The following is a 27602-nucleotide window of genomic DNA, read 5'->3' as shown; positions in this document are numbered from 1 at the left end:
TCCACATCCATGCATCCATCCATCCATCCATCCATGCATCCATCCATCCATCCATCCACATCTATCCATCCATCCACATCCATCCATCCATCCATCCATCCATCCATCCACATCCATCCATCCATCCATCCACATCCATCCATCCATCCATCCATCCATCCACATCCATCCATCCATCCATCCACATCCATCCATCCATCCGTCCACATCCATGCATCCATCCATCCATCCATCCATGCATCCATCCATCCATCCACATCCATGCATCCATCCATCCATCCATCCATCCACATCCATCCATCCACATCCATCCATCCATCCATCCAACCATCCATCCACATTCATCCATCCATCCACTTACTGTACTGTACTTTACTGTACTCTACTGTACCTTAGTGTACTGTACTTTAATGTACTCTACTGTACCTTACTGTACTGTACTTTAATGTACTCTACTGTACCTTACTATACCTTACTGTACTGTACTTTAATGTACTCTACTGTACCTTACTACACCTTACTGTACTGTACTTTAATGTACTCAACTGTACTCTACTTTACCTTACTGTACTTAGCTGTACTCTATTGTACTTTACATTACTGTACTTTGCTGTACTCTACTGTACATGACTGTACCGTATTGTACTGTACTTTTCTGTACTTGTACTGTACTTTGCTGTACTCTACTGTACTTTGCTGTACCGTATTGTACTGTACTTTGCTGTACTCTACTGAACCTTGCTGTACTGTATCTTACTGTACTGTAATCTACTGTATTTTACTGTACTGTAATCTACTGTATTTTACTGTACTGTAATCTACTGTATCTTACTGTACTGTACTCTACTGTACCTTATTGTACCGTACCTTACTGTACTGTACTGTACCTCTCTCTCTCTCTCTCTCTCTCTCTCTCTCTCTCTCTCTCTCTCTCTCTCTCTCTCTCTCTCTCTCTCTCTCCTGTGCAGCTGACCCCCCCCCTTCCCTCTTGTAACCTGAGACTTTGATGATGATAATGACACATTGGCTCTACAGAGGATTGCGCAATAGGTATTGTGAAATAAGCATATAAACACAAACTGTACGGTAAATATGCATTTTGAAAAGATGACACTAAGTGGATTACGTTCAGCATAGCATGCAGTATATATTTCTGTAATAATGGTGACTTCAAACACGACCGAATGTCGGGAACCGCCGAACAAAATCTGTCTTTGGCCGTCGTGAGTTGGTGTTGCTGAGATAATGGGTATTATATTACTGGGTGTAATGGTACCTCATCATGAGGATTCTGGACAGAGGTCTGGCTGTCTGTTGTGGTGTTTTAGGTGATATCACATGCCTATAGGCAAGGCCTCATCTACTTGATATATTTAGCTCCATTACTTTGCAGTCCACTTGTCTTAAAGAATCTTCCAGGGATGTCATGCTGGGACAGGCAAAGTTGAACAAGACTGATTGTTGCGCTCCAGGCTAGTGGTTGAACTAATCTCTCCCATTCTCTTTCCTTGCTCCCCCCACCCTCTCTCTCTTTTCTCACTTTTACTTGCTTTCTCTCTATCTCACTCTATCTCACTGGCTTATTAAGGCCTCCACACACACTTAGAGCCTTTAATCCTTTCTCTTCCACTCTCCCCACTCTTAAGTATTTTACAAGGACCATTGAAGGCACCCCAAGCAGAGTTTTATGGCTCCCATTTTCTCTGTCTTTGGTCATTGTTTCCCCCGAGGGCTTAAGGTCAAAATCTTAACTTTCAACTCTCTAAACCTCCACACGGTGGCAGGGTGCCATAGACTGCCTCGTCAGCCTCTAATTAAACGGCACCATGAACTTAGTTGACTTGCTGCCCGGTGCCATTTGGTCCAAGATCCCAAATCAAACAGTTTAACAGTTTAATCAGATTCCCATACGACCGATACATATTTCTGTAGCTCAGTAACATTTCACAGCCCCTAGGCACAACATTCCCATTATACAACCCAGTCGGATGTTTACCCTCTGGAAATATGCATTCTAAAATTAAGCCTGCTGCCTCTGGCAGCAGTACAGCAGTGTGAATATACTGTAAATGACTAATGTTGATGTGGCCTTTTCATTCACACTGTGATATTATGCTGCTGTGAGACAAATCACAACCATAAATTACTGTTTGTTTCTCTATTAACCCATTAAGATCTGAGGCCAATTCTGAGGCCGTAGTTCTCATACATTTTTGCAATTTTATGCAGCGCGGCACAAAGTATCTTTACTTTGTCTATGGTAAATGGTGCATTTATATAGCGCCTTTATCCAAGGCGCTTTACAGAGATTGTGCATTACATTCACCCATTCACACACACATTCATACACCGATGGCGGATGGAAACCATGCAAGGCACAAACCTGCTCATTGGGAATGGTTAGGGGTTCCGAGTCTTGCTCAAGGACACTTAGACACTACTCTGGGGGAGCCTGGCATCGAACTGGAAACCTTCCAGTTGCCAAGCAGCCACTCTACCCCTGAGCCACTGCTGAACCCATCCAGTCGAGTTTTGATGTAATGGCCATTTCGCTATGGTAGCCTTTGGCTGGGAGTTCCAACTTAACATAATTAACAAAACTAGCCCTTACCCGTTCAAAGATATGAGCTCCAAAATGATGTGCAGTGTGTGGGTTATGGGATGTGCACTGTGCACACAGTATATGAGGGATGGAAAGTAACTTTAACTGGTGCTTGCATGATGTAGGAGCATCAATGTAAGAAACCCGTTTCGTTTAATGGCTACAGACCTGCCTGCACACCCCCCCCCCCCCCCCCCGTGTGTGTGTGTGTGTGTGTGTGTGGGTTTGTGTGTGATTGTGCATGGCCTGAACAACAGCGCCCCTCCCTTAACATGTGTGGTCACAAAAGGTACTGTAGGCTAAATAGATATAGATACACCATAAAAATGCTAATATACAGCATACGATTTGTGAAAGTGACAAACGGGCTTCACAGTTATGTCAGGTGTGTTCATATGCTGATGGTGATGCGATTTCAGATCAATTGCTCCAGCCACCGAGGAGAAACGCTGTGACAGACAGACAGACACTCACTCACTCACTCACTCACTCACTCACTCACTCACTCAGACATTCGCAAAATTATAGTATAGATTGGCTGTGTTCACATCAGGCAAGCTAGTTAGGGAGGGCATTCTTTGTTGCTGCACTAGCTACTATAGGTTGGTCAGATACCTGTTCACCAAGGACTAGAACTGAGAGGGATAGCGTAACGTACTTACCCCTCCCAGTGAAACTCCTCACTCTCAGTTGAAAAGAATAGTGTCACGAACAATAGTGTTACGGACATAACATTTGCCTCTAATGCATCATTCATTATAAAAACTGCATAATAATATGCATGCCTGTGCAACAATCAGTTGACCTCTGGCTAGAGTTCAGAAAGGTGCACACAGCTTGAGATAAGCACACACAGCTGAAACAAAATGATTGGCATAATGACAAAATCAACTAAAGAAAACGAAATAATTATTCGCTATGGAAATATTCTCGGAAATCTATTTTATATATATGTTTGTATTAAAAAAAAAACTTGAAACACCAATTGAGCGTATGCAATTGGGGTTTCAGGTTTTGTCATGGCTTTGTTGAACTTGAAGACATCTGCTTTCAATTTGCAAACAAAGGCTCTTTTAATGGCTCCTAAGGAAGTCTGCCGCAAATGAAACAAAACCGGTGAGTACATGACATTTACAGCAATCTTATAAATGCTAATTCAGGAAACAGATAATGATCAGTTTGTGCTGTGGCCTGTGAAGTAATCGACTCTCTGGCCAGGGGAATATATTCAAGAAATGTGACCTCAGCGCACGTGGAAATCGTAGGGAGTGGTGACTGGGAGTGATGTCAACAAAGATTACTAACACAGTGGATCACCACTGTTTTCACACTGAGTTCTGGTTTTAAAGTACTCGCAATTGAGTCAGGAGTCAGGACCCAATTAATAATTTCGAATAAATTGTAAAACTGAATAGCATGTCCCAGACTAGTACTTTTGACTTTAGATGATTTCAACTGTAAAAGAGTCTTCTTCAAGGGCTCTATTGGAACCATATGTTCTTCATACACTTTATTTTTGCTGGCAGTGATACACATTAGAACAGTGCTGTGCATGGGGGAAGGATTATGAAGTCACAATTTGGCCCTAAGTTGTATAAACTTCTGTAGCCTTGTTGCCAGAGAAACAGCAGAGTGTTAACTGAAAGACTGTGCTGCATTATTTGCATAGCAAGCATCTTAAAATACAGCTGAGTCAAGCCTATAGCCTAGTATGCTCAGTAGTATGGTGCCTAGCCTCTCAAGACAGATTCTGATAGCTCTGATTGCTGTCATTGTCCCTTATGCCCATTTATGGAGATCTCTGATGTCATCAATATTAATCCCATATCTGAGAATGCCCATATATGGACATGTTGTGTCAGTCTCATGTGGTCTTACTAGTACAGTAGTTGTACATTATTTTTGTTTATGCTCACAGTTAGATGTTGGATTGTTTGTGCCTGTAAGAGTGCACAAGTGTTTCCTTGCTTTAGTTTTTGTGAGGAAAAAAATCATTTAAATGCTTGGTGAAGAATAGTATGTGTCTGTGTCTTCTGCAAGTTGGCGTTGGTAAATTAGCGAGTGTTGCACTGAATTCTGTGACCGGAGCTCTTACGCCTTTTGCCCCTACTCTTATCTCCGTCACCGTTGCCCCTATCCATGCCAAACTTTGCACACACTCTCCTTGGCTCGCAAACCACAACCTCCAGCCCTCATTTATCACATGACGCTCTTCTAGCGCCACCATGAGGCCGATTCTTGCAAAACACATTTTTGGACACTGCTCCTACAGATTTCACCCTAAAATAACACAAAGCTACTCAAAGGAAGAGGAACAGACCGAGAGGGCGTTCCTTTCTCTTTGACGACGGTTAGCCAGATTGTATATGGTGCCAAACAAGATACCCCAAAAACTACTACTGGCTGGAATAGCATGACGGAATTTGCTGTTTACCATCATGGCCATACTTGTGTCCATACACCTTTGAGTATTACTAAGGACTGCTGACAGAGAGATCATTCTCCAGCATGTATGGTCTACTCTACCGAGTAGATTATACATGACAGCCGTGGCAATGCTGCACCATATTGTTTTCCCTAAGGAGTAGGTTTAGCACTTATACATGTGGCTCCCACTGAAGTGCTGTACACTGTAGGTTTACTATGCATACAGTATCTGCAAAAGCAGAGGTGTGGAAGTGTGCAAAAAATATAACTGTTCAGATAAGTTTCATATAAAAAATATGAAACTAATTAATTTAGATCCAATGGGCCCGATTCATCAGATCTGGTCGTAAATATAGTGTAAATAAAGTGACTAAATCTGGCTTATATTTCTGTCTTACCTTCAAAATCCCTGACACAAAACATTGCTGAATCTGACCCCTAACTTGGAAATTGTCCTAAATGCTGGAAAGATCAAATTATGGGTGTAATTTGGCCGTAAAGTGCTTGATGAATCGGGCCCACTGTGATTTCACATTTTGAATTAAAGAATTAAATCTTCACATCTTGTCAACAAATTACAAAAATAAAAACATAAAAAGTGTTAAGTGATGGGTTTCTTTTGAACTGGAAAGTGTGTAGCAACCCTAGTGCGTCAGAGTTGGGTTGCAGCAGGTCTTGAAACTCTTCGATAGAGACTCATCCAGCTAATGGCTTTTCCATCTGCACCACCTTCCTCTTACACAAGCTAAACTGATTGGGCCCCTCTTCCCCGGAGTGCACTGAAAACAAAGCACACATGTTAGAAAACTCGACTTTATTTCTTCAATCCCGATGCAGTCAACCGTGCATCATATTTCAGCCAGTCCCGCTTTCTAGCAAACACGACCCTTGAAGTGCCCTCTGAACCTCCAAACAGGAAATAGATTATATGAGGAATTAGATGTGGCAGTGCCAGCGGGGAATGGGAGGGCAGCAGGAGGGTGAGAAGCTGGCACGCTAGTTCCCCAAACAAGTCAAGTCTGTCATCCACCTGAAACCAAATTAAAGGGAAATGGTTGTAATATTTTCAGACCTCTCCGTAAACACAGAGTGGTGGCTGTTAAAGACATACAGTACACGTAAGCAGTAAGCAAGCACACCAGGAAACTGTTGGCAGGGATATTGTTTATCTCACATAGACCTGGGGTCAGTGTCTGAGAACAAGAAGGGTGTATTTTGCAATGTTTATCGGACATTCATCACACGTTAAGTCTTGAGTTAATTTTGGACAGCAGTCTTTATTGTGACTTTCACCAGTCATGTTTACTTGACTGTGGCCTGAGATATTTAGAGTGGCTGGGTTTTATTTGGATGTTCGCAGATTGTACCCATTAGTGCTCCATGACATTGAGAATAAATCATTTTCTGATCTTTCTCTTTTTTTGTGTGTGTGACTGAAAAGTGAAATTGACACCGGTACACACACAGTACTGTATATGCTTTCCTCAATTGAGTTTAAAAGATATTAGAAATAGCCTTACCACTTACCACTAATGTCAGCTACCAGGCTGTGTATATCCAGACAACATCGCACAATCACCACATTTCCTGTCATTAGCATTTCCCTATAATTTCAGCCTATAAAGTTTAACCAACTTTACATACCAGACCCCTCTGTTTCAAACAAGGAATGGTTACTGAGGTCATCCATGGGGACAAAATAGTCAAGCGAAAGACTGATGATTTGCAGTTTTCTTTTTTCAATGGTTCCATCTTCCTTTCCATGTATGTAATTACCAATTTCGGAAACCCTTGCTTATTCATTACTGTATTGGTAGGTCTCTATACACTTGTTTGACTGTAAGTGATACTGTACACGTTTATGCCCGCCACATGTGTTGAGCAAACGACGTGTTCCCCCCAGTCAGACCCTTCTTGCTCCCCTTCTCCCTCCCGCTTAGCTTGCACTGTCACGTAGCGCAAGAATGTGGGTTTGGTCTAAGCGAGAGAAAGCTGTTTACTTAATCCCCTACCAAGAGTCAGAGAGGAAAGGCTTATAGAGTCCCCTTTTGACAGCTTGACACTGCCTGGGCGCTAACTGTTGTGCTGCTCTTGTGCTGCTCCTCTGGACAGTCTTCACTTTTGCTGGCAGTAGTTTTGTGGGACATATACTATATAGTTGTTAAAACGTTACATAGTGAGGCTTTAAGTGGTTAAAGCATGTTTTGTATTAATAATCTAAATCTGCAAAATAACTAGTAACTAAAGCTGTCAAATAATTGTGGTGGAGAACAAATTACAATATTTGCCTGAGAAGTAGTGGAGTAAAAAGTACAAATAAAAAATGTACTTAATTACAGTGCTTGAGTAAAGGTACTTAGCTCATTTCCATCCCTGCACGTGCCACCCAACAACACGTGTATTTACAGTGCTATGCTGGTGCAGACCTCCATGATTCTGCTGTTCGGAAGCCAAACAGTTGCAGTGCATCTGGTCATGGTCTTTTTACATTAATGAGGGTATTTACCGTGAAAATGTTTAAGTAAACCGGAAACAGGTTTACGAGGCGGTGGGTGTGTTGTGTTAGAGCACAGATGGGGAGAGGAGGGCCATAGATTTCATATTATGTAACACAAGAAATGCAACATTCCACAACAGCTGTGTGATGTACTGTACTGTTTATTAGATGGGATTGATGATTCCAGACAAAGTTGTTTGGAAAATGTAAAAGCCAGAAGTTCAGTGCACGAAAGCTTCATTTGACCATGCAAAGCATATCAATGCATTCACAGCTTCAACCATGTATTAAATTGTATCCCAAATGTATTAAGATATTACTGAACTTTACCTGAATAATTTAGTCAATTTTAGACGAGCACAATTGCACAGTTAATAGTTCATCCGTACTTTAAAGTGCATTAAAATGCCACAACAACAGAAGAACAAATGTATGATTATATTTTGTGTGTTACATATAAAAGGTGTCTCCACACCAAACAGCCTACAGGAGACAAGTTTCAAGGCTGCAAGTTGTTAATGAAATTACCTGAATCCAATGGCTTCCTTGGGAAATGCCAAGTATATGTTAAATGTTTACCTCTGACTTACAATCACTATAATACTATTTGCCATATCTTCTTCTTTTTCACAGAACTTCAATATTCAAGTAGAGGACGTGCGCATTCGGGCCATCCTGTCATCATACCGTAAGCGTATCCCAGTGACAGAGGGCTATGTGGAGGTGAAGGACGGGGGCAAGTGGAAGCAGATTTGTAACAATGAGTGGAACAACCTTGACAGCAGGGTCATCTGTGGCATGTTTGGATTCCCTGGGGAGAGGAAATACAATGCCAGAGTGTACAAGTGAGTAGTCCTTCACTAGATAGGTTGGTTTCTTTCTCTAAGGGGAAATTAAGCACACTATGTTACTGTAACTCTACCTGTAGCTCAGTGGGTGAAGTGCAACATGAACATTACCATGGTTAACAGTTCCCTATAAAGCTCAAGAACATTGCCAATGTACTTTGATAGTAGCTACCTTGATATTAGTCTGAATATTGTCAATCTCATCTTTATCATTTGAGCCTAATTGTGGGGAATGAGGAATCATCTCTCTATTCACTCTTATTGAATGGTGAAACAGGTCTCAAAATAACACCTTTAGTGAGAGTAAATGCGTGGCTAGAGCAACATTGCATGAAGACTCCCACGTTTATGTCCTATTCCCCTCCATGCTTGTAGCTCATATACAATGGTGCACAATCAGGGTCAGGTTGCTGTTCTCCATGAAGCTCATTATATATCCTCGCTGTCACATTATGATCCCCTAATGGTCTACTGACTTGAGGAAGAAATCTGTATACATCATGGAGAGTCTGAAACCTGATCAGTGTCATGTCCCATACAATAATACCTCATGTCTGTCTGCTGAACTTGAATCCTTGACCTCTCAACTCTATAAGGGGACCTTAACCTCTTTAACCCTAAGAGCTATATTTCCGTCCATGCCTTACACCTTATCCCCAAACTTTGGTTCTTCGCCTTTTTGTTACTATTTTGAAAAACATACTTCAATACTTCAAATAGCTGATCTACTTCTACACATTGTGAGCTTGTAGATCAGCTATTTGAAATATTTGAAAATGTTTTCAAAATAGTAAAAAATGGAAAAAGAGTTTAAGGATAACGCATGGACGAAAATAGAGCCCCACAGTATATATAATAATACTTTCCCCCAGGCAGTATACTCCTCCCTTTTCGCTATACACCAAATGTCTTTACAGAAAATAACGTGCATATATACTAAATATATATGTTTTCAGTGAAGAGATTTGGTGTAGAGCAGGGGTTTTCAACAGGGGGTCTGGGACTCCTAGGGGGTCCTCAGAGTTACTACAGGGGGTCCTCCAAATCTTTGTGTGATAGAATCTTTTTTCTCCTTTTTTTTTATTCATGAGAACTTTAGCCAAAAATAGCAGCCATTTTCGGCAAACAGGTTTGGTGTATAGGAGAAAAAGAGCAGACTAAGTACAGAGTGAAAGGTCAAGTTTATTAAGTATTGACAGTTCAAGTGGTTAAATATCTGAAAACACAAATTGACATGAATCCAAAAAACACAATGAATCTATATGGAATCTATGAAAAGGTTATGGGGGTCCCTGCTTCATCTCTCTCTCAACTAAGGGGTCCTTGGCCTGAAAACGTTGAAGACCCCTGGTGTAGAGGGAAAAAATGAGGGGTCCAAGAATAGAGACACCACCCATGTGTGTCTGACCACAAGCCTTTCAACAAAAAAATAAACAAATCTTCACCCTTTCGTGCATTTAACTTCATTGCATTCCTAGAAGCAGTTGTAATGTTGAAGCGGATGATGGGGTATATTATAAAATGTGGTAACGAGCAGCCAAATAGCTACAGGTTAATCACAGTAAACCATACACGTTTAGCCAGCACTGCAGTGTGCAAGGATCGTCTCTTATGCTTAGGTAACCACAGTGGAGCGTGTCATGCTCCTTACTTTTCCATCTACGTGTCTGCTTCCCCGTGCTCCCTTCTCCTGCTCAAAAAACCATGAAACGTTGTTTTTACAAGCTGCCGTTTGACTGAGTCGCGGCGCATAGCCAGGGCCTGCTCCAGTTGTTTCATAATCTGGGGTTTGCCATCTGTTCGGATGCCTCAGCATTTGCCCTCCAGGTTAGCTTTATTCACATTAACATTGACAGCAAAGATTTGTGTTAAAAGTTCTCACATGCTATGTAGGGATGCTCCAGTATGTAGGCTACATCCTTACATAGATAGTGTTACAGTACATTATTACACACGCGCACACCGTCACGCAAGATACACCCATCCACACATACACATGTGTGTGCGCGCGCACACACACCTGCTAAAACACGTAATTTAGAATGTTGTACTTTCTTGCTTTACATTTGCTTTAATGTATCACAGCTGAATTTTCATTTTTACATTATGAGGAGATACAGGCATTAGGGATGGGACGATCAAGGATTATTGGGACAAAAGAAATTGCGATTTACGATATTATCGTGATAATCAAAATCCATTATGCTGGGGCGGAACATTTTCCAAAGAATTGATCATTTTCCAAAAAACTGAACATTTTCCAAAATAATTAGCAGATCTACCACCTCACAACGCGTCAAGTTGCGGCGCATTGTGAGCTTGTAGATCGGCTATTTTTGGGCAAAGACATTTGAGAGAGTGAAAAAGAGACTGTATCAAGTACGTATGTTATAAGTCTTTTACCAATTACAGCGGGTTTAAGTGGTACCGGATATGCAGCTTGGCAAATAAAAAAGTGAATTGATCCCAGTGCATGACGGAGGACGATATCACGATAAATCGAATCTCCACGATACAATTATCGTGAGTGTTTTTTTATCACGATAGACAATAATATCGCTTATCGTCCCATCCCTAGCAGGCATCTAGACGTGGGATTAGAACATTTGGGCCGTGTCCAACAGTGAGCAGAACTCCTACCGTAAGGTCCCAAATGAAAAACAAATGCCGTCCCTCTTTAATATGATTTCTGTGTACACTTGAGACAAACATGTGATACACAGACTGCAGGACATACTGTTCTATGAGTGAGGCTCGTTAAACACGTTAATATAGGCTCCTTACTAAATGGAGAGGAAGAGATTAGCACCCCGGCGGGCCTGAGAGGGCACAATTAACCCCACGTTGTTCCGTCCGTAACCACATTATGTCCATGTTGTCGCTCTGAGGCAGAAACCGCGTAAAATAAACCGCGTAAATTAATACCATATTATTTTGACGCTAAAATAGCTCGATCTACACATCTCACAGCTTGTAGATCTGCTATTTTTGCCTGCAATGACATGCCCAAAATAGGGACGCCAGGTTGAATTTTTCAAATCTGTCTGTGGGCTTTATTTAACCAATGGTTCACCCCCAAAATGACCTTTTTTGTATTTGTCGCATTCCTAAGACCAAAATTTGAATATAGGAAATGTACCCCCTTTGATTCCGGGTGGGGACTCAAGTGCATTTGGGTTCCCACGCGGAATCAAAGGGGGTACATTTATTGTACTCAAATTATTGTCTTAGGAATGCAACAAAAAACAATGCATATTATTGATCTCAATTTAGTCTCCGTGGTGTGAGTAATCAATAGAAAAAAATGCATTTTGTGGGTGAACTACTCCTTTAACAAGTGCTTTTCTAAAAAGTAACTGTTCTGGACGTTCAAGGTTTCCACCCGACAGCGACGATAGTTCTTACAATGCCTCAACGCTGTAATTGTATTAACTTCTCTATTGTTTCACTACGGTCATCAGTCATATCAGTCATGGCTAGCAGCACTCTGAACTTTGAGTCCATTAATCTGAGTTCAAATCTCAGTGGAACCTATTTATTATAGGATCAAGCGGTTTTTAGCTGGCAGGTCAGGACCATTACCATTTATCTATAGGATTGAGTTCAAATTGTTGCTGTCGGGCAGAAACCTTGTATCTCCTTGTTCCAACTTTCTGTCTTTTTGTGATTATAATTACATCTAACGATGCTTCTCCTCCATTCACGTTTGGTGAATGTAGCCTTGGCCAGGAAAATTTGATGTCTTCAGGTGGTAACCATCGATCATAAGGTGTTTTGAACGTAATGCCCTACTTCGTCATGCTGTAGTCACACTGAAGTAGCAAAAAATAAAAACATGTGAAAGTGGTTAAGTCTGTCTGTGGATTTTATAAATATTGAGCCAATGAAAAGTGTTAACAATAGCTTGTGACTAAACTACTAATTACTACTATTGGAACACAGGTTTTTCTTTTTTATTATTCTTTCTCTAAAAAGTAAGAGTTTTGAACATGTTTCCACCAGACAGTGGAGAAATGATAGTTGCCAGACATGTCATCCTGATGCAATCTCCTGGTAAATGCTGTCAAGCTGCTGGGTGCTCTGAACGCCCAGACCCAGATCCTTACCCTAACCTTAAACCTCACCAAAGCATGTCTAAACTTAACTAGGCCACCCGTTTACTACAGTATCGGCTATACTGTTACTTTAAAAAAAGAAATAAAAATAGATTTCCTTTACTGGTATAGTTTTAATATTTTTCTTTTTACAACTCTAAACACATGAATGTGTAATAAATAGCGTTTATGACAACTTGTTGAGTTAGAAAATATCCTGAGATGCTAGGTCCCTGCAGTATTTGTTTTACTTCCGTATTAATCTCTTAAGACAGATTCAGAGCTCCGCAGCTGAATCTGTCGGCAGCTCCCGTTACAACGTCACGTGTATAGTTAGGAATGTTAGGAATGTAAACAAAGACAAGTAGACCGGAAGTGGAGGGTGTTGTTGTCACTGCTGTTGTATCCTACTGACTCACCACCGGGAGGACGTCGTAGAGCCTTCGTCCTACCCCTCCAGCCCAACACTCACTGCTGACAGGTGCCACTCAAGCCCCCAGAACCACGGTAGAACGCCATCGCCTGGTTGTCAAACCTGGGATAGCAGTTAAAACACTACTGCGCATGCATATGCTAATGCTACGGCGTACCCTAGTGCGTCTACTCGGTGCTCAACACCTCCGCAAAATTGGCCTCCTTTTCGGTGCCAGCAATTCCAGCACTGAGCAACTTTCATTGAAATGGCATGGCAGTCCGCCCTCTATTATATTATACCTCTATGGTGCCACCCCAGCCCGTAGGATTATTTTCAGTGACAATTATCACCCTCCCCGCCCTCCTTCCCTCGCTGAACACGGCCATTTGTGTTTGTGTAGACACTCGACAAAGCTGGATGAACCACACGGATTTGAACTCACATCCTCTCACAGTGGTGGGCAGGCATTTTAACCACGGCGTCAGCCGCGTCACCAGAGCGCCCTGTACAAATACATGTTGACTTCACTTAACTTTAGTGTGCTTCCTATCCTGTCTCTCCAGGATGTTTGCTCGCAGGAGAAAGCCCAACTATTGGGACTACTCAGTCAACTGCACTGGCAATGAGGTCCATCTGTCTAGCTGCAAACTGGGTCACTCTGTGTCGCTGAAAAGCAACGGTACCTGTGTGGGAGGCCTGCCAGTGGTGGTGAGCTGCGTCCCTGGGAGAGCCTTCGCTCCTACCCCCGTGGCGGGTTTCAGGAAGGCCTTCCGACAAGAGGTAGGTGTCCGGGTATCAGTTCCATGAGATGCCTGAGAAACTATTCAGAACGCCCACAATTCTTATTATACTCCAAGTTAGTGGTTTTCAAACATTTCCATGTCAAGGAAGGACCCCCACATTGATGTCCCTGGACCCCCATTTCAAAACATGTTCTGCCCGGGAGTCAGGACCCCCAGAAGAGAAGATTTTCTATTGTATTTTTTATTATTGTCTCCACCAGCCGAAGGCTGAGGGAGAGTATGTTTTCCCCTCCGTCCGTCCGTCCGTGCGTGCGTCCGTCCGTCCGTTTGTCCGTTACCAGCTAATCTCTGGCGCCGTTGGCCCGGTCGCTGCCAAACTGTGCACACACACTCCCTCGATACCAATTCAGAACCTCTGCCCCAAATATTTCACATGGGCCTGTTCTAGCGCCACCAGGAGGCCGACTTTTGCAAAACTAACTTTTGCCAGTACTCCTACAGATTTTGTCCAAAAATCACGTAAATCAGTAGACAGTATCTCTACAGTCATGTGATCGACATGGATGTGTCAGATTTTTCATATTCCATCCTGATTGGCTAAAACTGGCTTTCAAAGTTTGCAGGATTGGTCAGTTTTGAATAAAATGCCTGAAATCCTGAACGCAGTGTGCGATTTGGGTGAAATTGTGCATGCACATTCCCAATAGGCAGAGGAATAAATGCCACTTAAGAAAAATCAAATCAGCCTCATGGTGGCGCTATAACAGGCCGATTCATGTTTTCACCTATAACTCCACCGATTAGTGTCAAACTTTGGCCTGTTATAGCGCCACCAGCAGATCAACTTTTGCCAAACTCATTTTCGGAACAAAAAGCCTTGAATCATGCATAGTGTCACATTGTCGTTTAAATGCTGAAGAAAACATGGCACCCTTTTCACATTGGCATATTATAGCGCCACCAGGACACCACAATAACATGCCTGACCTGGTGGAGACCTGTGCTCGGAAGAGCACTGCTTCTAGTTCAATATTGTAATAACATTTTAACTAAAAACTAAATAGCAAATCTAGCTATGGTTAAGCTGATTTTGATGCTGTATAGTAGGTAGGTACACATAACAATGTAGTACATGGGGGACTGCCCATAAGTCCGAAGGTTCATTAGTCCGAAGGTTCATTAGTCCGAATTTAGTTAGGGTTACTGAGGTTAAGGTTAGGGTTAGGGTTAGAGTTAGGCATAGTATTCTTAACAAATTCGGACTAATGCTAATGAACCTTCGGACCAATGCCATGGCACCAGTACATGTGTGAAAATGTCAACATGTTACATGACATATCTAATATCCACTCCACTGAAAACTGGTTCATTTAGAAAATGACTCTTTTGAGAATGAATTTGTATCAAAACGATACGAATGATTTCTCAACCATTGTCCAGGATTCAAAGGTTGTACATACATGTTTGATTTGAGTCAAAGACAAAATATACAAAATGTTCTACAACTGCAGTGCTACACTTGGCAGTGTTGTCCACTTGTGGTGTGGCGTCATTGTCCTGATGTGAGCTGCTTGCCTGCGTGTGTGTGTGCTCTCTGTCACGTTCCACAGCTTAGCATTGAACTGGAATGGAACAGTACATTCTTTAAGCATTGTGAAATACCGCATGCTGAAGGAAGGGCCTGTATTTACAATAAAGTGGACTGATGCTGTTTCTTTCCCCTCGATTCTTTAAAGAAATTGATTTGAAGCGTTTCATTAGGGCCATTCACACTGAGCACTACAACTATAAAAATATAGTTTTAAACATAAAAGTCAAGTGGATGGCAGAGAAAAAAAAGTATATTAACTTTTTTCTTTAAGATTTGTTTTTGGGCTTCACACCGACTATAAAAAAAAAGTATATTAACTTTTATCTTTATAGTTATAGTGCGAATGGCACTTTTCAATGTAACAAATACACAGTCCAGTCTGTTTTGGTGTCGGATCTTTTTTAAAGAAGTTCTTGAAAAGAAAATGTATCCGATGTTTGTGGAACAAAACTCAATATACTGTCTCATAACTATATTAACCTTAGTATTTGATACAGGTGTAACCCACAATCCAAATGGCCAAAGTCCTCACATAAACATGTCCAGATTGCCCATAATAATGAATTAAAATGGCAGTAAAGCACGGGAATTTATGCCACTAATGTGTTTACTTGTAAAATTAAACACTTCCAACCTGTCTGAGCTTTTAATGGCAGGAGCACCTCAGTGGCATGTAAACAGGGAGCCACCCAGTCTGTAGGTCTTCTAACAATTCTCCTGCCCTGCAGTGAAAAGAGGAAAACGTCTAAACTGCGGTCCTGCAAATTTTCAGCTGACTGTGTTATTTTTGGAAGAACTAGCCTATAGTCTAACCCAAAACTGTGGTTTTCTCCTTTTAGAAAGAAATTGTAGAATAGATCACAGAGTTCACTTCCAAAAATGTCCAATGGAATAGCCTAGGTCTGTTGCCTTAGTATTCAGCATCAAACTTAGGGGACTAAGGGATAGATTTGATCAGGCAAGGTCAAACACAGTTTAATCATTTATACCCATACTTGTATAATAGTTGTACTGTATGTCACCACGTTTGCCTCGCACTATGGTAAAGGCTGTGGGTTATTTTATTTGGGTTTTCTTTTTCCTTTCTTATTTAAACAGAGGTAACAATTAAAATTACGGATGGTTGGGGGGAAACAAACGTTGTATTGGATGAACATTGACTGTGCTCTGTGAATATTGACTGTGGTGGAACTGACGTTGGGTTGTGGTCTTGTGGAACTGTGAACTGGATTTTAGGTGTGGGCTGGGACTTCCTGAATATAAATAATTGAACTGAGATGGTCTGTTGTTGGATTTATTCTGTTTATTGTGTTGAGTTGAAGGTTTGTTGAGCGGTGCCTCAGCGCTCCAATGCTTGACCAGTTGACCGAGTGTGTGGTTATGTATGTCCCCATGTTTAGAGTACGGCCTGCAATAACGCTGGGTGACCTGCCTTCAAGAGGCGCTGTTGAGCAGCCTAAAGGGCACCGCTCACTTTTCTAGTATCCAATCCCTGATTATAGGGTTTATTTGGTTAATATGTTTTTTAAAGCGGTTTTGTCTCCAAAATGGAAACAGTCATGTTATGCCTTGTCCTAACTAGTACCCCAAAAAGTACACTCAAGTCAATCCGTTACAAATATATGAAATACAAGCTCACAACATTTTCCAACTTGACACATTGTGAGCTTGTAGATCAGCTATTTAAGCATAATATTCACCTATATATTATTTTTTTCTATTTTCGCTTTGTCTATTTTCACTTTTTATGACATACCCAGGTGCTAGGGTTCATGTACCGGTAGTTAATTAGCATTCACTACATTCTGTACTACTTGATGCAACACTGGTGGACCACATCAGAAACCTGGACCTCTAGTCCTCTACTGTGGCCTCCTGGATGGCATGGACACGGTCAGGTTAGAGGCCGGCAGGGCACTGTGTTAGACAACTGAAGCTGGTAGCAGGCAAGCTGACACTGTGGGAGCCAACCCAAGGTGCAGCTAGGAAGGGAAAGAGGCACACCACCTACTGTGGCGTGACAGCGGACACTAGCAACACTAAAGAGCTCAAAACCCTGACACTCGATAGGAGGGAGTGGAGGGCAGCGATCCAGGAGTTGCGAGTTGGTGTTGGCTGGTCCGCACTCTCGCATCGCATTGATTATAATTCAAGAAGAGTAGATCTCACATTTTTTAATTGTTGCACATCATATCTGTCCAATGACAGTAGTAAATAAACACAAAATTCTCTAATGTTCTCTTCTATTATATTTTCCATTAATCATTTTGACACATTGGTGTCTGAATGTTCTTCTCTCACTCACTCATTCACTCACTTCATATTTTTTGCCTCCACCATAGCAACCGATGGTGCGTCTGCGTGGCGGGGCCAACGTTGGGGAAGGCAGGGTTGAAGTGCTGAAGAGCGGGGAGTGGGGAACCATATGTGATGACAACTGGAACCTGGTGGCAGCCACTGTGGTGTGTCGAGAGCTGGGCTTTGGAACCGCCAAGGAGGTGTTGTCAGGAGGACGGCTCGGACAAGGTGGGCCAATCATTCAGACCAATAATAGTGTATATCAGGGGTCTTCAAAGTTTTCAGGCCAAGGACCCCTTAGTTGAGCGAGAGATGGAGTAGGGACCCCCACAATCTGTTCATAGATTCCATATAGTTTCATTGTTTGTACAGCACTAATCATCAGTGTATTTTGGATTCATGTCAATTTGTGTTTTCATATGTTTAACCAATTGAACCGTAAATACTTTATTAACTTGACCTTTCACTCTGTACTTAGTCTGCTCTTTTTCCCCTCTACACCAAAGCTCTTAGCCGAAAATCAATATAGCCCTAACCCTATTTTTGGCAAAAGTTCTCAGAATATGGACACTAGAGTAAAAAGGTTCTATCACTCAGTTTTGGAGGACCCCCTGTAGTAACTCTGAGGACCCCCTAGGGGTCCCAGACCCCCTGTTGAAGACCCCTGGTGTATATAAATGCACTGACTTCTGTGAAGAATGTTAAGAATAAAGTAGATCCACTATGGTGTGTATATTTTGCCATTTCATCAGTCAATTTATTTCATCATTTTGTAAGAGTATAATGATACTGATAGTATCGTTCAACAGAATATGATTGTATTAAATGTTATGTCTATTGGGAGATATTTGTACCTGAGAATGGGAGGATGAGGATGCTTTGGAGGATGATACACCAGGTGACATCTGACTGACTGACTGACTGACTGACTGACTGACTGATTCATTGATTCATTGAATACTTTATTAACATGACTGTATTACCCAGCATACATACACAGGCTTTAAAATAGGACTGGATCTATAAGCGCATATGCGGATATGTGGAGATGCGGAGGTCGGCTATTTTTCTACCACTTTTTCGAGTCACGTGTTCAAATACTGGATTCTGATTGGCTAAATTCCGGAGGTTATGACAGAACAACTGCCGCAAAGTTGTGTGAGGACTTGTCCGAGATCAATGCGCCTCAGTGTACATCCGGGGACTTCAGGAGGTAGTCGGAACACCTTTCCCCCAACCAACAAATGACCGTGGCAACGGTCCTATGTTTACTAACGTGCATGCTATAGTCGCCGATTTATTTGGATCCAATGCAATCCGCCAACTTTAAAGCCCCTTTTCTCTGAACCTATGCCTTTCTGGAAGCGAACAGCCTCTATTTACGGCCGGAACGGTACTTCTAACTGACGTTAGCTTAGCTGTAAGCTAGACGCATGGATTAGTATGGAGTTGGCGCCATCTGTTGGTGAGTAGAAGATGTTGTTGGTGGAACTATCTGCTGTCTCGCGGAAGTTTTATAGGCAATAATGATTGTAACTTAAGATCCTTGCAAGTTACAACTATGTGTTTTCTTTCATGTATAAGGGAAAAAGTGGTAGAAAAGCTATTTACCACTCGGGGTCGGACATTATGCTCTGATAATGTCCTGTGTGAGGGTGTTATCGGACTCGGCTTCGCCTCGTCCGATCACCCCCTCACACAGGACATTATCAGAGCATAATGTCCTCTCACTCGGGGTAAATTGCTTACTTAATACTTGATAACACACTAAACTAAGCATAAAAAGGCAATACTGGAGATGTGGCGTACGGAATGGATTTCTACACAGTGAGGGCAATTCTTTCAACACAAGATGATGCATTCATGTTCAGGAGAGTTTGGACTTGCATGCATGTCCGTACAAATTCCCTATTTTAAATCCTAAATATGCTGCGCTTGCGTATCCGTTGATATCAACTGGATCTTTCCAAACGTGCTGTACGCACGCAACATACGCGATCAAAGATTTTAAAAATAACTGCATTGCAGCACTAATGCAACAAATGCAATTTGTGATGTCATCAGATGTGTATCTGTAGGCGGAGATCTCTTGATTGTCAGGCTACGTAGGACTAGGAGGGTGAGGATGCTTTTCAGAAAATGTTTGTACAGAAGAATTCCCAGGTTTTGACCTACACAGTAAGGTACACCCTGTACCAGCATTTGAAGTAGCTTTGAACGCAATCCAAAGGCAATAAGCTCAGAAAGCTTCAAATTACAGCCTTTACTGCTGGAGTGGCTATTAAAATACAGTGTCTCCTTGAAATGGGAGGAAAAGTGATGATTGTCTACTTAGAGCAATGGTACATCTGCTCACCAAATGCTTGGTTAGGAAAATATCCAAAACATCACACAGACAGTAATGTTAGCCCTCAACTAGTTCAATACCCCTGACGTCACGTCACCGAGCAAATTGAATTCGCCGACCATGTGGCGAAAGTGAGTTTGGAGAGGTGGAGTTGAAAGGGCTGAAAGTGACTTTGGTTCCATTCAGGAGCCTAGTGCTGAGGGTTTTTGTGGGCATACAAGGTCACATTTAAAGTAACATGTGATAATGTTCAGAGCATTTTCCTTTAATTCATACATTACAGTACAGTATATGGAAATGTTTGATACATTGTAACTGAGAGAGCAAGAGCCCTGTGAGTTTGAATGGATGCTCTGCTTCCATTGCTGCTACTGCGAGGTGAACAACATGAGATTCTGAATATGTATTGAAGCATTTTCCTCTCCAGAAAGCAATGGTCAAATATGAAGGATTCCATATATGCATATGCAAACCATATACAAGCTATACATAGTATTTCTTTACTGTATTTACGACATATCCTTTGTGTGCAATTTATACATTTAGCCAATGCTCTTAAGCCTATATGATGGTACCATGTGTCGAAAATAGCCGTTCTAAGAGCTTGCAATGCATTGTGGATGCGACATGTTGTGATGTTGTAGATCTCACCGTCTTATAACGGAGCATTAGTCATTATTAGGGATGGGACGATAATCGTTATTATTGTTTATTGTGATAAAAACACTCACAACTAGAAGCAGTGCTCTTCCGAGCACAGGTCTCCACCAGGGTGTGCGTCCTGGCGGTACTACTGTATAATAGGCCAATGTAAAAAGGGTGGCATATGTTCGTCACCTTAGATCTTTCATGGCAATCGGACACTGCATGCATGATTTGAAGCATTGTGTTCCAGAAATGTGTTTTGCTAAAGTCTACCTGCTGGTGGCGCTATAACAGCCCAATGTGAAAAAGGTAGCATTTGTTCCTTGACCTAGTGGGAATATGTGTGGCAAATATCACGGTAATCGCAAGCTGCGTTGATGATTTGAGGCATTTTGTTCAAAAACGGAGCAATCCTGCAAACTTTGGAAGCTAATATTAGCCAATCAGGATGGAATATGAAATATCAGACAGATCGGACTTGATCACATGACTATAGAGATACTGTGTACCAATTTGCGTGATTTTTGGATAAAATCTCAAGGAGTAATATCCAAAGATGTGTTTTACATAAGTTGGCCCAAAGGTGGCGCTATAAAAGGCTGATGTGAAAAATGCAGGGCAAAGGTTTATCCTTAGCCTCTAGGGAGTGCGCTTACAAAGTTTGAAACTGATCGGTGGAGTTATAGGTAAAACCACAAATGGGCCTGTTATAGCGCCACCATGAGGCTGATTTCAAAAATTTGAAGTGGCATTTCTTCTTCGACCTAGTGGGAACGTGTGTGCGCGATTTCGTGATAATTGCACTTTGCGTTTGGGATTTGAGGCATTTTGATCAAAACGGCTCAATCCTACAAACTTTGGAAGCCAATCTTAGCCAATCAGGATGGAATATGAAAAATCGGACAAATCCATATCGATCACATGACTGTCGAGATACTGCCTACCGATTTGTAGGATTTTTGGACAAAATCTGTAAGAGTAGTGCACAGAAATGTGTCTTGCGAACATCGGCCACTAGGTGGCGCTAGAAAAGGCCCATTTGAAAAATGTAGGGCAGAGATTCTAGATTGGCATCCAGGGAATGTGTGTGCTCACTTTGGCAGCGACCGGGCCAATGGCGACTGAGATTAGCTGCACACAAACTGCGAGGACACACGGACGCACGCACGCACGGACGGACGCACGCACGCACGGACACACGGACGGACGAAGGGGAAAACATACTCTCCCCCATGCCTTCGGCTGGTGGAGACAATAATCGTATTGTGGACATTTAAATTCATTGTTAAATTATCCTCCGTCATGCACTGGATTCAATTCACCTTTTCTTTGCCGAGCTGCATATCCGGTACCATTTAAACCCTCTGGAAATACTTGATACAGTCTGTTTTTTTCACCCTTTTTCTCTCTACCAAATCTCTTTGCCAAATAATAGCAGATCTACAAGCTCACTCACACCACGTCGCAACGCATTGTGAGCTTTTAGATCTGCTATTTTTTAGCAAATGTTACGCCCCAGGATAATGTTGGGGATATTTTGATTATCGTGATAAAATCGTAAATCGCAATATCTTTGGTCACAACAATAATCGTGACATGACATTTTCACATGGTCCCATCTAGGGCATTCACGAATAGTGATTTTTAGTATTTGAATTATTCAACCTCAAAGTATTCGAATAGTCAAATATTCGGCAGGACTGGCCAAACTGTCAAATATTAAGTATGCAAGAGGCGAACATTGTGAAAATAGCCGATCTACATGCTCACAACGCCTCGCGTTGCGAGGCGTTGTGAGCATGTAGATCTGCTATTTTCACAATATTTATCTGTGGAACCGAGTCACATTAATACCTACAATTCCAAGTGCTTGTCAGGGTGGGGGTCCCCAGTTCAAATATGTTTATTTTGGGGGTCACAGCCTAAAAAGGTTTGAGAACCCCTGGTATAGAGTATAACAAATTCATCCACCAGGGTCATTGACAGCTCATTCTTATGACTTCCTATCTAGCCAAGCTTTATAAAATATATATTTTTTTAAAGAGAAAACAACAATTCGAATGTTCGAATATTCGAATATTTGGTGAATGCCCTAGTCCCATCCCTAGTCATTATTCAGTCCAGACATTTAAAAACCACACTTTGCTGCCTTTTGGATATCGAACCTTGGAAACATTATTATAGGATGTGGCACCATAACAACTCTGCCCTAGCTGGCCTCCAGGCTATTTGAACCTGCACAGAAGACAAATCATTCCACCACTTTTATGGACGAATATCCCTAATGATGGCCTTCATTCCTACACCGGTACCTCTTTATGGCCTCCATGGAGGAGTTTGTTAGGCTTATACCAGCAGGACTTTGTTATGGGTTGTCATAGAGGTTTTATCACTGGAGGCAAAACGCAAGGGTGGACCCCCCCCCACCTTCCCTCCTTAGCCCAGCCCCTAATTCCACCCCAGGGACGTGCAGAGAATGAGAGAGGCAGGGGCTGAAATTTCTAAAAGGGCCTTTTGGTGAAAATATTGAAAATAGCCGACCTCCAAGCTCACAACGCGTCGCAGCGCGACCTGTGGTGAGCTTGGAGGTCGGCTATTTTCAATACTTGATAACACACTAAACTAAGCATAAAAAGGCAATACTGGAGATGCGGCGTACGGCATGGATTTCTACACAGTGATGGCAATTCTTTCAACACAAGATGATGCATTCATGTTCAGGAGAGTTTGGACAAGGCAATTCTCTTGAATGCTTCCTTCATGTATAGCATGGAAAGAGGGCATTTGCATTTCTTTCACCATAGTAAAAACTGCATTCATGGTCTGGAGAGGGCACTTTTTTACAGACGGATAAAAGGGCCCCCTTTCATGTCTATGTGTGCACGTGCCTGTTCCACCCTACCCCCAAAAAGCGACACTGACCCACACAACTCAGCAGAAATACTGTAACAAGCTTGTGAAATAGTTTTAAGGACCCTAGCTCACCTGTTACAAGAATATACTGTGGAAAATAGCATGTTTTACTGCCATACTGTGGAAAATTGCCAACTCCCTCACTGGGCTTGTCCTATATACTGTGACCAGGAGAAAAAAAATCTATGGTTCATATTATTTTTTGAATACCCAATAGTCTTTTTTTCGCTGCACCTCCACCCAGTATTTTGCCCGGGAAGGAGTAAATTCCAGAATAATGGCACACCGAACATGGAATGAGCAGAGGCAGAGGGAGAGTGGTACTGGTGACTATGTTCGGAAAAACCATCCCAGGGAATCCTCGTTGGTTTCCTGTTAACAAGAAATATTCTCACCACTGGCCTGCTGGGCTTGGAAACCCAAGTCACTCGCTTCCCCTTCACTGTCTCCGTTTGAGTTTTGGGTTTCTCAGTATAAAGACTAAATATAGCCTTCTGTCGTTTTCAGTTTTCTTTTTTTTTTCTCCTTCTTTTTATAAATAACCAAGCATTCCTTTGTCTGACCAAAGGTTATTATAATTTTGTATTTTGCAGGACATTTAGGAAATAGAGACTAAAAATAAGGACGTTTCCTCTATAATTATATTTAGTTTTACAATACAGTTTCAGTTATTATTTATTTTATTTGTTTACATCATTTCATTTAACTTGTCTGACCTTGTTGTGTTTGTGTTTTCAAGGTATGGGCCCAGTGCATATGAATGAGGTGCAGTGTTCCGGCTTTGAGAAGTCCATCACAGAGTGTTTCTTCAACAAGGAGGCTATAGGCTGCAGCCATGAAGAAGATGCAGCCGTCAGGTGTAATGTCCCAGAAATGGGCTTCCAGGAAAGAGTACGTTTCAAAAATGCTATTTCTGTTGCAAAATATTCATAAACCTTTTTTTGTCTCAAATCTTGAATAGTGGATAATGGATTAAGTTATTCCCCATTATTTATTTGGGAGAATATTTTTTGCAGGTTTTTCAGTCCGAGTGTATCAAAAAAGCAACTCGGTTCAGCCAGCGAAAGCTTGTGATTGGCTGTGCGGAGGTGCCGAAAGTCGGGGGGACGGAGATACACCTACACCTAACCTTAACCCTAACCTCAGTAAAACGCTGGTGAATGCTAACCTGCCGACACTGGTGAATGCTAACCTGGTGAAATGCTAACCTGCTTTTTGATACACTCGGACTGAAAGACCTGCAAAAAACACTCTCTGAAATGACAGAAATGCTGACTCATGAAAGTTGCATTGTAGTAGCTTAGCTTAGTTAAATTTTTTCACACAAAGAAGTGATGAAGCTCTTAAGAAGAGCAAAGAAAATGAAAAACAAGCTATGTAAGAGAGATAAAGTAAGCATATTCTCATAAAATACATCCCTAAAATAAAATTTGGCATTTAGGCAACAGGAACCAAAGGACATTAAAATGTCAGAATTGAGTAATAATAAAATAACTTTAACAAAGGGAAGCAAAAACTGTCACATCATCCCCTGATTCAGATAATGATAAGTCCATGTCTCTGCTGTGTTCTGTCTACACATGCAGTTACGTCTGAGTGGAGGTCGCAACCCCTATGAGGGCCGTGTGGAGGTGCTGGCGGAGAGAAATGGTTCTCTGGTTTGGGGCACGGTGTGTAGCGAGGGCTGGGGAACCATGGAGGCCATGGTGGTCTGCAGACAGCTGGGCCTGGGCTTTGCCAGTAACGCTTTCCAGGTAAGTCACAGACACTGTAGAATGTGTAGATAGTGTTTGGTAGCACCCCTGGGTCTGCATTCACTCCTTGGTTGAAATACAAATTTGAGTAAAACCAGTTCACTGCTCTGGTCAAGAAACATACATTTGGTCCTAATGTACAGTATGTCTTCCTATTTCGTAATCAGTGCTTTATGCTTGATGGCCACTGGTGTAAATGCACTTTTTAGTTGAAATACTTTAATTGAACAAGGCATGATCCCGTATGTGGAAGGTCATAGTTTAAGTCCTGCAAAAGCCAATGTTGTCACACTCTGTGATGGCGTCCCTTGACCAAGAGACACGGTAGCTAGTCCAAATGCCTAATCATTTTCTTTGCTGTATGTGATTGAAGTGTTCTGGGGGGGGGGACCCTGCCACATCCATATTTAATGGCACAGGGTCACATCTACTTTGATCTGCCTAGGTCTGTTGTCACATTCATGTGCGGTGAGGATTAAGACATCTGCCTATAAAGTTGTTTCTCACTCTTCCTTCACTCCTTTCATGTCGGCATGAATTCGTTGCATCTTTCATCTCTGCCAGTTTTTCCTTTTGAGTCCTATGGAGAAATATGGCTCCCCAGGGGGTCGACATGTTACAAGTTACAGCACTTGTATCCATTTATGATTGGCACACCATGGTCATGTGACTGAGCACATTGTGAACAAAGCAAGTTGTCACTGGCTGGTAATATAACGTCACTCTCGAGCAGAAACCTTGTATCTTAATTTTCATCTTTTTATATTGTATCGCCGTATGCCAGTTTCATGCAGCAGTACTGAAAATAGTGAATTAAAAAGCTCACAATGTATCGCATTCCAATGTGTTGTGAGCTTGCACATCTGTTATTCACACAATATTTGAAAGACTTTATTAATTAATTTAAAAAAATGTCTCCTATAATGACATTCCCAAAACAGGAATGCCAGGTTGAAAGTGGTTAAATAAGTATGTCTTTGTTTCTTTTTTAAATATTTAACTAATGAAAAGTATTAAGAGCTAAATAAAATTTGCTTAGGATCCAGTGAAACACTGGATATTTTTTCCATTTAATGAAAAGTAACACGACATACAAGATTTCCATCCGACAGCGACAATATAATAAAATAAGGCTTCTTTTAATAAGGCACTTCTATAATGTGGCTTAACTCTTTGTACAGTAGCAGACAATTAACTCCACTGATGTCTCCACCAGACAATGATAAAAGAGAAACCAAAGAGCTAACCCAAGGGAGGCTCGCCACGCAGCGCTCGCTGCAGGGGGCCCATAGGTTGGAATGGATTGAACGAGGCGTTTTTAAAGCCCTGTGTCAAAACCACTCTACTGGGTTGCTCGTGAAATGACTCCATCAATTAGTCGCTGGCTTTGATGAGCAGCCACCGAGTGGGGGTCTTTGGTGTGGGTTGTCTCTAATATGGGTCTCTACTCTCTACTATGATGGGGGGGTAGGGTGTGCGTGCGTGTACTGGGGTGGTGGGTTTCTGGATTCTTTTATGTTTTACTGACTCTACCAATGTTATTTTATATTAAGATATATACTGTATATCGTCACTGTCGGGCAGAAACCTCGTATGTACAAGTTTCAAATTTGTACATTTTTTCGCAACGTAAAGCACTGCTTCATCACACAAGGCTGTCACACAAAAGTAGTGAAAACAGCTGATCTACGAGCACACAACGCCTCGCGGTGCGAGGCGTTGTGTGCTCGTAGATCGGCTGTTTTCACTAGTTTAAATCATTTTAAAAATGATAGATACAAAACAAATGGTTTCGGACGTACATGGTTTCCACCCGACAACGACGATATATAAGATGTTCAGGCTGCTTTCTGGCCTGATAGTCCAGGGTTACAATCACAAATGTGACGTCTGTATTTGGACAGACATTTTCCACCCCTAACATTGTGTTTGTGGCATACGACATCACTGATGTCACGTTTTGGGACATTTTGCACCCGTTCGCGTTGCGTTCACTGTCAACACATAAGCCGAAAATAATATGCTCATTTGATGTGGTTTGGAACACCCTGCCATTCCCAAAAATAAACGTGTCATATGGGAACCAGTTGCATATTGTGTGTACTGTGTTGCTATGGGTGACAAATGACCCCCTGCAGTCACCACACATGAACAACCGTTTACCTCTGCTAACTCCTTACACCTGCGAAACATTAAGATGAATGCACTCTCCAACAGGGATTGATTCGGAGTTCCAAACTTTAAGATTTGGTTTGATTTGAATTGCAAATAACAAATCATGCATGCATGTTGGTTAAACGACATTCAAGGATAGAAACAATAAATTCCAGGACTTATTTCCATTGTGGCCCTCTAATGTTCACAGTGTGGGTTGATAACTGTAATAGAAGGGAGGCCTGCCAGCATACTTACAGCTTAGGAAAGTATT

At 41.9% G+C, this 27602-nt stretch overlaps 1 protein-coding gene across 1 annotated transcript in view; it reads left to right on the top strand.

Annotated features, from left to right (window-relative positions):
• The window catches only part of loxl2b (lysyl oxidase-like 2b), a 49303-nt gene that overhangs the window by 9994 nt on the left and 11707 nt on the right, over positions 1–27602 (top strand). Inside the window, exons 4-8 of the mRNA XM_080737950.1 lie at positions 8160–8371; positions 13447–13663; positions 17560–17743; positions 24160–24311; positions 25007–25174. Coding sequence (XP_080594076.1) covers positions 8160–8371; positions 13447–13663; positions 17560–17743; positions 24160–24311; positions 25007–25174 — 933 coding nt within the window. The remainder of the gene's footprint in view (positions 1–8159; positions 8372–13446; positions 13664–17559; positions 17744–24159; positions 24312–25006; positions 25175–27602) is intronic.

The sequence above is a fragment of the Nannobrachium achirus genome, assembly GCF_963921795.1.
Source record: "Nannobrachium achirus genome assembly, chromosome: 12".
NCBI lineage: Eukaryota > Metazoa > Chordata > Actinopteri > Myctophiformes > Myctophidae > Nannobrachium > Nannobrachium achirus.
This window is presented reverse-complemented; position numbering and strand designations above follow the sequence as displayed.